This window comes from Eucyclogobius newberryi, unplaced genomic scaffold, assembly GCF_026437365.1.
Source record: "Eucyclogobius newberryi isolate DKJ021-1_F unplaced genomic scaffold, fEucNew1.0.hap1 SCAF_1, whole genome shotgun sequence".
Taxonomy (NCBI): Eukaryota; Metazoa; Chordata; class Actinopteri; order Gobiiformes; family Gobiidae; genus Eucyclogobius; species Eucyclogobius newberryi.
The window spans coordinates 1,187,594-1,201,018 of NW_027315723.1; the positions used below are offsets into that span (position 1 = coordinate 1,187,594).

General features: G+C 50.5%; 1 protein-coding gene across 2 annotated transcripts in view; it reads left to right on the plus strand.

Annotated features, from left to right (window-relative positions):
- xrn2 (5'-3' exoribonuclease 2) overlaps positions 1-13,425 on the plus strand; it is a 356,508-nt gene that overhangs the window by 15,689 nt on the left and 327,394 nt on the right. For both annotated transcript variants that reach the window (XM_072455111.1, XM_072454265.1), the window contains exons 19-28: positions 4,321-4,428; positions 4,537-4,626; positions 6,691-6,763; positions 8,048-8,131; positions 8,222-8,319; positions 8,669-8,748; positions 8,819-8,875; positions 9,589-9,657; positions 11,421-11,549; positions 12,097-12,185. In XM_072455111.1, coding sequence (XP_072311212.1) covers positions 4,321-4,428; positions 4,537-4,626; positions 6,691-6,763; positions 8,048-8,131; positions 8,222-8,319; positions 8,669-8,748; positions 8,819-8,875; positions 9,589-9,657; positions 11,421-11,549; positions 12,097-12,185 — 877 coding nt within the window. The remainder of the gene's footprint in view (positions 1-4,320; positions 4,429-4,536; positions 4,627-6,690; positions 6,764-8,047; positions 8,132-8,221; positions 8,320-8,668; positions 8,749-8,818; positions 8,876-9,588; positions 9,658-11,420; positions 11,550-12,096; positions 12,186-13,425) is intronic.

A 13,425-nucleotide genomic window follows, 5' to 3' on the forward strand; every position in this document is an offset into this window, starting at 1 on the left:
CCCCAGTGGCCGTTTGTGGTGAATTTTATTTTCTGCGCGCCATAGATCTTATAACAGGGGAACAGTGTCATCTCTTGGGAAAATGTGGGCATTACAGGCGAAAGGTAAAGTGAACGGCCAGCCACAGTATCATGAGTTTGACTCCGACATTTGCTAAAAAAAAAAATTTAATATAACTTGGACAAGGTTGGCGGGCCGGATTGAGAGGCCCAGTGGGCCGGATGCGGCCCGTGGGCCGTAGTTTGGGGACCACTGATGTAAGGGATGGTGTGTCCCTGAATGTACGTAGCAAGAACCCTGGTACTACTGTTATTACCGCCGGGTACATACTAGTACTACTGTTATTACCGCCAGGTACATACTAGTACTACTGTTATTACCGCCAGGTACATACTAGTACTACTGTTATTACCGCCAGGTACATACTAGTACTACTGTTACCGCCAGGTACATACTAGTACTACTGTTATTACCGCCAGGTACATACTAGTACTACTGTTATTACCGCCAGGTACATACTAGTACTACTGTTACCGCCAGGTACATACTAGTACTACTGTTACCGCCAGGTACATACTAGTACTACTGTTACCGCCAGGTACATACTAGTACTACTGTTATTACCGCCAGGTACATACTAGTACTACTGTTATTACCGCCAGGTACATACTAGTACTACTGTTATTACCGCCAGGTACATACTAGTACTACTGTTACCGCCAGGTACATACTAGTACTACTGTTACCGCCAGGTACATACTAGTACTACTGTTATTACCGCCAGGTACATACTAGTACTACTGTTATTACCGCCAGGTACATACTAGTACTACTGTTATTACCACCAGGTACATACTAGTACTACTGTTATTACCGCCAGGTACATACTAGTACTACTGTTATTACCGCCAGGTACATACTAGTACTACTGTTATTACCGCCAGGTACATACTAGTACTACTGTTACCGCCAGGTACATACTAGTACTACTGTTACCGCCAGGTACATACTAGTACTACTGTTATTACCGCCAGGTACATACTAGTACTACTGTTATTACCGCCAGGTACATACTAGTACTACTGTTATTACCGCCAGGTACATACTAGTACTACTGTTATTACCGCCAGGTACATACTAGTACTACTGTTATTACCGCCAGGTACATACTAGTACTACTGTTATTACCGCCAGGTACATACTAGTACTACTGTTATTACCGCCAGGTACATACTAGTACTACTGTTATTACCACCAGGTAATGATGAGCATTTTACTTCATAATAGAGTGAGGAGGATTTACGCCGTCGCTCTCCCTGTTCCTCAGTTTGTCTTCCCTCCTTTCTCTTTATTTCACTCCTTCCTCCCTCCTCCCCTCTCTCTCTTTCCCCTCCCTCCTCCTCCCTCCCTCTTAATTCCTGCTCTTGAGTGGATCAGGGGGATTTGCCGCCTCGTGGCTCTGCGGCTGTGGCTCTGCGGCTGTGGCTCTGCATTCATTACTCGATTCCCTGGAGGTCTGAGTCGTGTCCAGAGCCCGGCTCCGGCTCCTTCACGCTCCGTCTCCAAAAACTCCCCAATCACACACACCCTGCTGCTCCAGCCTTTTACTTTTATTCCACTTCTTTTGAAAACACTGGACAACGGTCAGTCGAGCCTTAGCAACACAAAGCTAGCCTAGCGTAGCAACAGCTGTTTCCTGTTTATGGCCGCACGGCACTCGCTTTGTCAAGAGCCACAATCTGATATTTCCAGGTCATAAAGCGTCAAACGTTAGCGAAAGCATTAGCATTAGCATTAGCATGACATAGAGGTTCAAACGCCACGACCCTCACACACACTAGCTTTAGCCACGCCCCTCACACCCACACTAGCTTTAGCCACGCCCCTCACACCCACACTAGCTTTAGCCACGCCCTTCACACCCACACTAGCTTTAGCCACGCCCCTTACACGCTCTAGCTTTAGCCACGCCCCTCACACACTCCAGCTTTAGCCACGCCCCTCACACCCACACACTAGCTTTAGCCACGCCCCTCACACACTTGCTTTAGCCACGCCCCTTACACGCTCTAGCTTTAGCCACGCCCCTCACACACACTCTCCAGCTTTATCCACGCCCCTCACACCCACACACTAGCTTTAGCCACGCCCCTCACACACTTGCTTTAGCCACGCCCCTCACACACGCTGGAATTACTAAACGTCTTTTTGTGACTGGCTCAGATCGACCTCGGGGGTAAAAAGCTTCAGGAGGATTTAAATTAGAGCCAGTCAAAACGTGACTTTGATCTTGGTGCCGCTGAGCCGTCCTTAAGACCTGTGATTGTCTTTTTATTAAGTTATTTACGAAGACTAACCGCATTAAACATAAGGCTCTGAACAGCTGAATGGTTTGTCAAACAGCTCTGAAGTGTTCTGTCCCTGAGGATGTTCATTACAAACCCTCCAGAGGGGTCCCGTGGGGTCCAGATGAGTCCAGACCCATCCCGTCTCACTCTGGACGGGTGTGGCACGTGGGTTTGACAAACGCACCGCATGTTCACGTGAGTTTGACTGTCGAACCATCTTCAGACACGCATGATCAGAATGAGCTCAGATGTGTCTGTAAATGTCACTCTGGACATGTTTGGGTCTTTGCACGAGACGTGTCGCTTTTGGAACTCATTTTTATGTGTTATAAACGACTGGGATGTCGGAATAATTTGGTTAATCATTCTGATTATTCATGTTACAATAAGAATTGAAAATAATAATTCTGCCATTTTCAGAGGCAAAATGTCTTGTTAGTCGATCTTTTGTCACTTTATCTTGGTCTCAAACTGAGAGTTCGATGGCGACGATGGAAGAATCATCTCGTTTTTTACTCCCAATCAAGACTTTAAACGTTTATCGTGAAGTCGCAGTCGTCTCTCTGGATCTCACACATGCAGAAGTCTGCTGGACTTTAACATGTTACACTTCCTCCTCGACCGCTGACCTTTGACCTCTCTCTGATCATTAAATTAAGCGTGGTCACATTTCCATAAAGCGCCGTGTGGTTCTTTGTCATGTAAAGGCAGCATTTCCATCTGAATGAGACGCCGTTTGTTTAGCGCCGTGCTCTCCAGGTGCATTCTGGGAAACCAAGGCCTTGAGCCCAAGGCCTGGAGCCGCCGCTCTGTCGACCTGTAAGAAACCAGGACAAAGCCCGCCGAGCGTGAGGGCGAGGAGAGGGCCGGCCGAGCCTTTGGGGCGAGGAGAGGGCGGAGAGGGCGAAGAGGGGGCAAGGAGAGGGAGGAGGGGGCAAGGAGAGGGAGGAGGGGGCGAGGAGAGGGAGGAGGGGGCGAGGAGAGGGCCTGCCGAGCGTGAGGGCGAGGAGAGGGCCGACCTAATACCTCACGATACAGTACGTATCCCGATACACAGAACCTGATACGATACGCGTCCTGACTCATGGATATAAATTAAACTAAACGTTAAAGTTGATTAAAATGATGTTTTCAGTAGAATACAGTGTTCTCGCTGAGGGGTTATAGCATGGTACGGTCTGTCCCACCGCCATCTTTCAACCTCAGCCCAGCGAGAACGGTGGAATATAAAATGCATAAGAATCTCATGTTCAGGCTGAGCAAATATGTCTGTTTGCCGTAACCCGACCGACTCTGTAAAAACTAGCCGACTGGGGGGGGGAAATATCAGCATTTTTGCACCGACCGTTCTTCTTCTGTTCTTCTTCTCTGTTCTTCTCTCTTCTTCTTCTGCTCTGTTCTTCTTCTGCTCTGTTCTTCTTTTCTGTTCTGCTCTGTTCTTCTCTGGGACATAGTCACTGCTGTAAAACTCTTTGGTGCTGGACCTACGATTCTCATCTGTATTTCATCTGAGGCAGTTTTAAATGTCACAGATCTGAGCGGATTTTAGGCTCGACATCAAACTTCGCTCAAAATGCCACAGTAAATCCTCCAGAGCCTCAGGAGGAGGAGCCTCAGGAGGAGGAGCCTCAGGAGGAGGAGCCTCAGGAGGAGGAGCCTCAAGAGGAGGAGGCCCCTCAGGAGGAGGCCACTGCCAACAATCCAGACTAAAGGTGTTTGGAGAAACTAGAGTCTGGACTCATGATGTTCATGTGAAGGACGTGTTCAAACATCTGGTTCTTACACAAAAATGAGACATGCAAGAAACAATATCATTTCATATTGTTCTGCCTGAAGGTCAAATGTCACACAATAATCCTGAACTGTCTCCTCTCCCTCTCCTCCTCCTCTCCCTCTCCCTCTCCTCCTCCTCTCCCTCTCCTCCTCCTCTCCCTCTCCCTCTCCTCCTCCTCCTCTCACTCCTCCTCCTCAGGGCTGTGCGTCGTGGGAGTGGTATTTCCCGTTCCATTACGCTCCGTTTGCCTCCGACTTCAAAGACATCAAAGACGTGTTCAAGGAGTTTGACACCAACACCAAACCAGTAAGATCTACTCCTCCCACGTGTCTGTGCTCCTCCTCCCACGTGTCTGTGCTCCTCCTCCCACGTGTCTGTGCCCTTCACGTCTGCGCCCTTCATGTCTGTGCCCAGTTTAAGCCTCTGGAGCAGCTGATGAGTGTGTTTCCTGCAGCCAGTGGGAACTTCCTGCCCGCGACGTGGAGGAACCTCATGAGCAGCACGGTCTGTCACTCACTCGCACACACGACCTGTCACTCACGCGCACACACGACCTGTCACTCACTCGCACACACGTCCTGTCACTCACGCGCACACGACCTGTCACTCACGCGCACACACGACCTGTCACTCACTCGCACACACGACCTGTCACTCACTCGCACACACGACCTGTCACTCACGCGCACACACGACCTGTCACTCACGCGCACACACGACCTGTCACTCACTCGCACACACGTCCTGTCACTCACGCGCACACGACCTGTCACTCACGCGCACACGACCTGTCACTCACGCGCACACACGACCTGTCACTCACGCGCACACACGACCTGTCACTCACGCGCACACACGACCTGTCACTCACGCGCACACACGACCTGTCACTCACGCGCACACACGACCTGTCACTCACGCGCACACACGACCTGTCACTCACGCGCACACACGACCTGTCACTCACGCGCACACACGACCTGTCACTCACGCGCACACACGACCTGTCACTCACGCGCACACACGACCTGTCACTCACGCGCACACACGACCTGTCACTCACGCGCACACACGACCTGTCACTCACGCGCACACACGACCTGTCACTCACGCGCACACACGACCTGTCACTCACTCGCACACACGACCTGTCACTCACTCGCACACACGACCTGTCACTCACGCGCACACACGACCTGTCACTCACGCGCACACACGACCTGTCACTCACTCGCACACACGACCTGTCACTCACTCGCACACACGACCTGTCACTCACGCGCACACACGACCTGTCACTCACGCGCACACACGACCTGTCACTCACGCGCACACACGACCTGTCACTCACGCGCACACACGACCTGTCACTCACTCGCACACACGTCCTGTCACTCACGCGCACACACGACCTGTCACTCACGCGCACACACGACCTGTCACTCACGCGCACACACGACCTGTCACTCACGCGCACACACGACCTGTCACTCACGCGCACACACGACCTGTCACTCACGCGCACACACGACCTGTCACTAACGCGCACACACGACCTGTCACTCACGCGCACACACGACCTGTCACTCACGCGCACACACGACCTGTCACTCACGCGCACACACGACCTGTCACTCACGCGCACACACGACCTGTCACTCACGCGCACACACGACCTGTCACTCACGCGCACACACGACCTGTCACTCACGCGCACACACGACCTGTCACTCACGCGCACACACGACCTGTCACTCACGCGCACACACGACCTGTCACTCACGCGCACACACGACCTGTCACTCACGCGCACACACGACCTGTCACTCACGCGCACACACGACCTGTCACTCACTCGCACACACGACCTGTCACTCACGCGCACACACGACCTGTCACTCACGCGCACACACGACCTGTCACTCACGCGCACACACGACCTGTCACTCACGCGCACACACGACCTGTCACTCACTCGCACACACGACCTGTCACTCACGCGCACACACGACCTGTCACTCACGCGCACACACGACCTGTCACTCACGCGCACACACGACCTGTCACTCACGCGCACACACGACCTGTCACTCACGCGCACACACGACCTGTCACTCACTCGCACACACGTCCTGTCACTCACGCGCACACGACCTGTCACTCAAGCGCACACACGACCTGTCACTCACGCGCACACACGACCTGTCACTCACGCGCACACACGACCTGTCACTCACGCGCACACACGACCTGTCACTCACGCGCACACACGACCTGTCACTCACGCGCACACACGACCTGTCACTCACGCGCACACACGACCTGTCACTCACGCGCACACACGACCTGTCACTCACGCGCACACACGACCTGTCACTCACTCGCACACACGACCTGTCACTCACGCGCACACACGACCTGTCACTCACGCGCACACACGACCTGTCACTCACGCGCACACACGACCTGTCACTCACGCGCACACACGACCTGTCACTCACGCGCACACACGACCTGTCACTCACGCGCACACACGACCTGTCACTCACTTTGCTGTTTTCTCCTCAGGATTCATCGATCATTGACTTTTATCCCGACGACTTTGCCATTGACCTGAACGGGAAGAAATACGCCTGGCAAGGTTTGTGTCCTCTGTGTTTCTAAAGGACAAGAACATTGACCTCATGTTTGTGTCCTCTGTGTTTCTAAAGGACAAGAACAATGACCTCATGTTTGTGTCCTCTGTTTCTAAAGGACAAGAACAATGACCTCATGTTTGTGTCCTTTGTTTCTAAAGGACAAGAACATTGACCTCATGTTTGTGTCCTCTGTTTCTAAAGGACAAGAACATTGACCTCATGTTTGTGTCCTCTGTTTCTAAAGGACAAGAACAATGACCTCATGTTTGTGTCCTCTGTTTCTAAAGGACAAGAACATTGACCTCATGTTTGTGTCCTCTGTTTCTAAAGGACAAGAACATTGACCTCATGTTTGTGTCCTCTGTTTCTAAAGGACAAGAACAATGACCTCATGTTTGTGTCCTCTGTTTCTAAAGGACAAGAACATTGACCTCATGTTTGTGTCCTCTGTTTCTAAAGGACAAGAACAATGACCTCATGTTTGTGTCCTCTGTTTCTAAAGGACAAGAACATTGACCTCATGTTTGTGTCCTCTGTTTCTAAAGGACAAGAACATTGACCTCATGTTTGTGTCCTCTGTTTCTAAAGGACAAGAACAATGACCTCATGTTTGTGTCCTCTGTTTCTAAAGGACAAGAACAATGACCTCATGTTTGTGTCCTCTGTTTCTAAAGGACAAGAACATTGACCTCATGTTTGTGTCCTCTGTGTGTTAAAGAACAATGACCTCATGTTTGTGTCCTCTGTTTCTAAAGGACAAGAACATTGACCTCATGTTTGTGTCCTCTGTGTGTTAAAGAACAATGACCTCATGTTTGTGTCCTCTGTTTCTAAAGGACAAGAACAATGACCTCATGTTTGTGTCCTCTGTGTGTTAAAGAACAATGACCTCATGTTTGTGTCCTCTGTGTGTTAAAGAACAATGACCTCATGTTTGTGTCCTCTGTGTGTTAAAGAACAATGACCTCATGTTTGTGTCCTCTGTGTGTTAAAGAACAATGACCTCATGTTTGTGTCCTCTGTGTGTTAAAGAACAATGACCTCATGTTTGTGTCCTCTGTGTGTTAAAGAACAATGACCTCATGTTTGTGTCCTCTGTGTCCAGAGTTAGAACAGAGTTTGGAAGTTGAAAATACCTTCACTGAAAACAAACATCCTGCAAAACCCAGAGTAAATGTTGGATTCGGTTCTAATTTGCTTGATAAAAATGATCAGTTGTTTCCTAGAGAAAGTGACTTGTGCTTGTGTGTGATGTGGCCTGATCTCCATGGTTACACTGTTTGTAGGAGTGGCGCTGCTGCCCTTTGTGGACGAGCGGCGACTCAGAGCCGCTTTATCAGACGTTTATCCAGATCTGACTCAAGAAGAAGGTAAACTAAACTCACCTGCACTGATGTTTGCCCCGTGGGGCCGGAGCTGGGTTGAACTTAATAAAAAGGCTCCACTCTTTTGTTTTGCAGTGAAGAGGAACAGTTTGGGCAGCGACGTTTTGTTTATCGGAAAATCTCACCCACTTTTTGATTTTATCCACGAACTTTACCGCACAGAGACCACAGAGGTAACCACGGCAACACAACTCAGAACATGCACAATAGATACAAAATCCTCCAGCTGTGGTAGTCCTGACCACACCCAGCACCAAGATCTGGATCTGGTCCCACTGAAGGACGGTTCACCTGCAGAGGACAAAGGCCCTTCGGGGTGTTGCGGCCATGTTAGCGCCATGCTAGTTCCACATTAGCTCAATGTTAGCTCCACGCTAGCTCCACGTTAGCTCCACGCTAACGCCACGTTAGCTCCATGCTAGTGCCACGTTAGCTCCACGTTAGCTCAACATTAGCTCAACATTAGCTCCATGCTAGCTCCATGCTAGCTCCATGTTAGCTCCATGTTTGTTGTGGTTGCAGGCCACAGACATCCCTGCTGAGCTGTGTCATGGGATCCTGGGGAAACTCACGCTGGATCCAAACCCGATTCTGCCAGAAAAGTACGTTTGACCCTGAGACGTTCAGTAGATTTAAGTTCATGTTGTTTTTACTAAATCTGCTTCTGTTCAGGACGGTGGAGTCTCCCATCCCGATGCTCCGAGACATCGCACACAACTTCGCCATCGGGTAAAACGCACAAAAAAAAAACAAAAAAAAAAAAATATATATATATATATATATATATATATATATATAAATTATTAAATAAAAAATAAATAAATGCAGGTTTATTCATGTGTGTTTGGGGTCAAATGCAGGTCAAAATAATGAACCGTTTCCAGACGAAAAATGTCCTGGAAAGAAAATGTTTTTTAATATCTCCACCTTTTATTTTTGGCCTCACACAAGTATCTTATTGTTAGCCCTGCCCCAGCCACATTAGCCTCGCCCCAGCCCCGCCCCGTCTAAATATACGAATACACGTGCTGTGTAACTAATTAGCATAATTGTTGACTTCATTAGCACAAACTGTAATGAGTGACTTTACACTCTGATTCCCAACATTAATATGAGATATTTTAAAGTTGTCAGGAGTCTGGACTTGTTTGTAAAGTTCCTCATGTGCTGGAGACGTTTGTGCTGGAGACGTTTGAACCGCAGCTGCACATTAGGGTGATTGTGGAGGTTTGTTCTCCAGCTGTGGCTCTGGAGCATGTTCACAGCTTTAAGTCTAAATGAACTAATCAGACGCACTGTAATTTGTGTGTGAAATATTGTTTGTACGTATCCATGACGATGAAGCTCTGCTCCACAGCATTTACAGTCTGAACAACTGAAAATATGATGAGAAAACAAGTCAAACATTTCTGTGACCGCCGTCTGACCTGTGTGTGTTTCAGGGTGAACTTCAGAGACCCACAGTTTACAACTGGACACGTGTTTAAGGCTGTGATGCTCCCGGGAGCAAAGTGAGTCCAGACACACACACACGTGAACACGCACGCACTCGCACACACGTGAGCACGCACTCGCACACACGCACACACGCACACACACACACGCGTGAACACACACACGTGAACGCACACACACACACGCGTGAACACACACACACACACACACGTGAACACACACACACACACGTGAACACACACACGTGAACGCACACACACACACACGTGAACGCACACACACACACGCGTGAACACACACACACACACACACGTGAACACACACACACACACGTGAACACACACACACACGTGAACACACACACACACACACACACGTGAACACACACACACACACACGTGAACACACACACACGTGAACACACACACACGTGAACACACACACACACGTGAACACACGTGAACACACGCACACGTGAACACACGCACACGTGAACACACACACACACGTGAACACACACACACACGTGAACACACACACACACGTAAACACACACACACGTAAACACACACACACGTAAACACACACACACGTGAACACACACACACACACACGTGAACACACACACACACACACGTGAACACACACACACACACACACACACGTGAACACACACACACGCGTGAACACACACACGTGAACGCACACACACACACGCGTGAACACACACACGTGAACGCACACACACACACGCGTGAACACACACACACACACACACACACGTGAACACACACACACACACACGTGAACACACACACGTGAACGCACACACACACACGCGTGAACACACACACACACACACGTGAACACACACACACACACACGTGAACACACACACACACACACACGTGAACACACACACACACACGTGAACACACACACACGTGAACACACGTGAACACACACACACGTGAACACACACACACACGTGAACACACACACACACGTGAACACACACACACACGTGAACACACGTGAACACACGTGAACACACGCACACGTGAACACACGCACACACGTAAACACACACACACGTAAACACACACACACACACACGTGAACACACACACACACACACGTGAACACACGTGAACACACGCACACGTGAACACACACACACGTAAACACACACACACGTGAACACACACACACACACACGTGAACACACGTGAACACACGCACACGTGAACACACGCACACGTGAACACACACACACGTAAACACACACACACGTGAACACACACACACACACACGTGAACACACACACACACGTGAACACACACACACGTGAACACACACACACACACACACACACGTGAACACACACACACACACACGTGAACACACACACACACGTGAACACACACGTGAACACGTGAACACACACACACACACGTAAACACACACGTAAATACACACACACACACACACGTAAACACACACGTAAATACACACACACACACACACACACACGTGAACACACACACACACGTGAACACACACACACACACACACATGTGAACACACACACACACACACATGTGAACACACACACACACACGTGAACACACGCACACATGAACACACACACACACACGTGAACGCACACGTGAACACACACACACACACGTGAACACACACACATGAACACACACACACACACGTGAACACACACACATGAACACACACACACACACGTGAACACACACACACACGCACACAGGAACACACACGTGATCACATGGTGTGTGTCCTCAGGATTCCCGCTAACGTGCTGAAGCCTGGAGACTACGAGCAGAGCGGTCGACAGCCCTGGAGGCCTCAGCTCGGCTTCAACCCCAACAGGCAGCAGTCACACCTTGGCCAATCAGGGCACAGAGCACTCAAGTAAGTCCCGCCTCCACCAATCACAGCTCACGAGCCACTGAAGGAACTATTAGGTACCCTCCTCAGCTCTACTCTGTGACGTTTCGACCCTCCTCAGCTCTACTCTGTGACGTTTCGACCCTCCTCAGCTCTACTCTGTGACGTTTCGACCCTCCTCAGCTCTACTCTGTGACGTTTCGACCCTCCTCAGCTCTACTCTGTGACGTTTCGACCCTCCTCAGCTCTACTCTGTGACGTTTCGACCCTCCTCAGCTCTACTCTGTGACGTTTCGACCCTCCTCAGCTCTACTCTGTGACGTTTCGACCCTCCTCAGCTCTACTCTGTGACGTTTCGACCCTCCTCAGCTCTACTCTGTGACGTTTCGACCCTCCTCAGCTCTACTCTGTGACGTTTCGACCCTCCACTGTCTTTAGTCTTCACGTCTAATAAAATCTCCCAAGTGATCTGTTCTTCTGTTGTATCTACCTCTGTATCTACCTGCGTTGCACCAATGAAATTTCCCCATGTGGGACAATAAAGGAATATCTTATCTTATCTCTGTTTCAGTCATTCTCTGGGTCGAGGAGGACAATACAGCAACACGCCCCCTCCAGGAAACTACCAGAACTACAGAGGCCCCCAGCAGCACTATCCACGTGAGTTTGATGCCCTCCCATGAGGACCCTCCCATGAGGACCCTCCCATGAGGACCCTCCCATGAGGACCCTCCCATGAGCCCCCTCCCATGAGGACCCTCCCATGAGGACCCTCCCATGAGGACCCTCCCATGAGGAACCTCCCATGAGCCCCCTCCCATGAGGACCCTCCCATGAGGACCCTCCCATGAGGACCCTCCCATGAGCCCCCTCCCATGAGGACCCTCCCATGAGGACCCTCCCATGAGCCCCCTCCCATGAGGACCCTCCCATGAGGACCCTCCCATGAGGACCCTCCCATGAGCCCCCTCCCATGAGCCCCCTCCCATGAGGACCCTCCCATGAGGACCCTCCCATGAGCCCCCTCCCATGAGGACCCTCCCATGAGGACCCTCCCATGAGCCCCCTCCCATGAGGACCCTCCCATGAGGACCCTCCCATGAGGACCCCTCCCATGAGGACCCCTCCCATGAGGACCCTCCCATGAGGACCCTCCCATGAGCCCCCTCCCATGAGGACCCTCCCATGAGCCCCCTCCCATGAGGACCCTCCCATGAGGACCCTCCCACATCGTCTGCAGCTGTTGTTGAACACGTTGTGTTAATGAAACGTCGACAAAAACATTTGTGTTTTTCCTTTTATAGAACTCGCTTCATAAACGACTCAAACCCATAATTAGGACGTGATTACGATGTTCCACATCTAAACTTTTTAAATGTGATTTTGAACGTTTGAGGTTCAAACCTCGTCTGTGGAGGATAATTTCTGCTCTTTGTCCTTCTGTAATCAGCCTCTCTCTCCCCACTCTGATTAGCTCTTCTCTCTCTGTCCCCCCCTCCTCCTCCTCCTCCTCCTCCTCCTCCTCCTCCTCCTCCTCCTCCTCCTCCTCCTCCTCCTCCTCCTCCTCCTCCTCCTCCTCCTCCTCCCCCTCCTCCTCCTCCTCCTCCTCCTCCTCCTCCTCCTCTTCCTCTGATTACTTCTTTCTTCTCTGTTTCGAGTGGCTTGTCTTCACAGAGTCTTTGTGTTTGAAGTGAGGCAGTTTCTTTTCTTAAATCCTCTCGTTCTCGTTCAGACGTCGTTTCTGTGGAGACACTTTTTATTTAACGAGGACCGTCTGAGGCCCGCGGGACGACCTTTGACCTCGCTGTGATTAGGAACGACCTGAATGATTTAAAACGAGCAGAGCCAGATTCTGGAAATGCAGAGTCTGAATTTAGAGTTTCAGTGTTTAAGTCGCTCT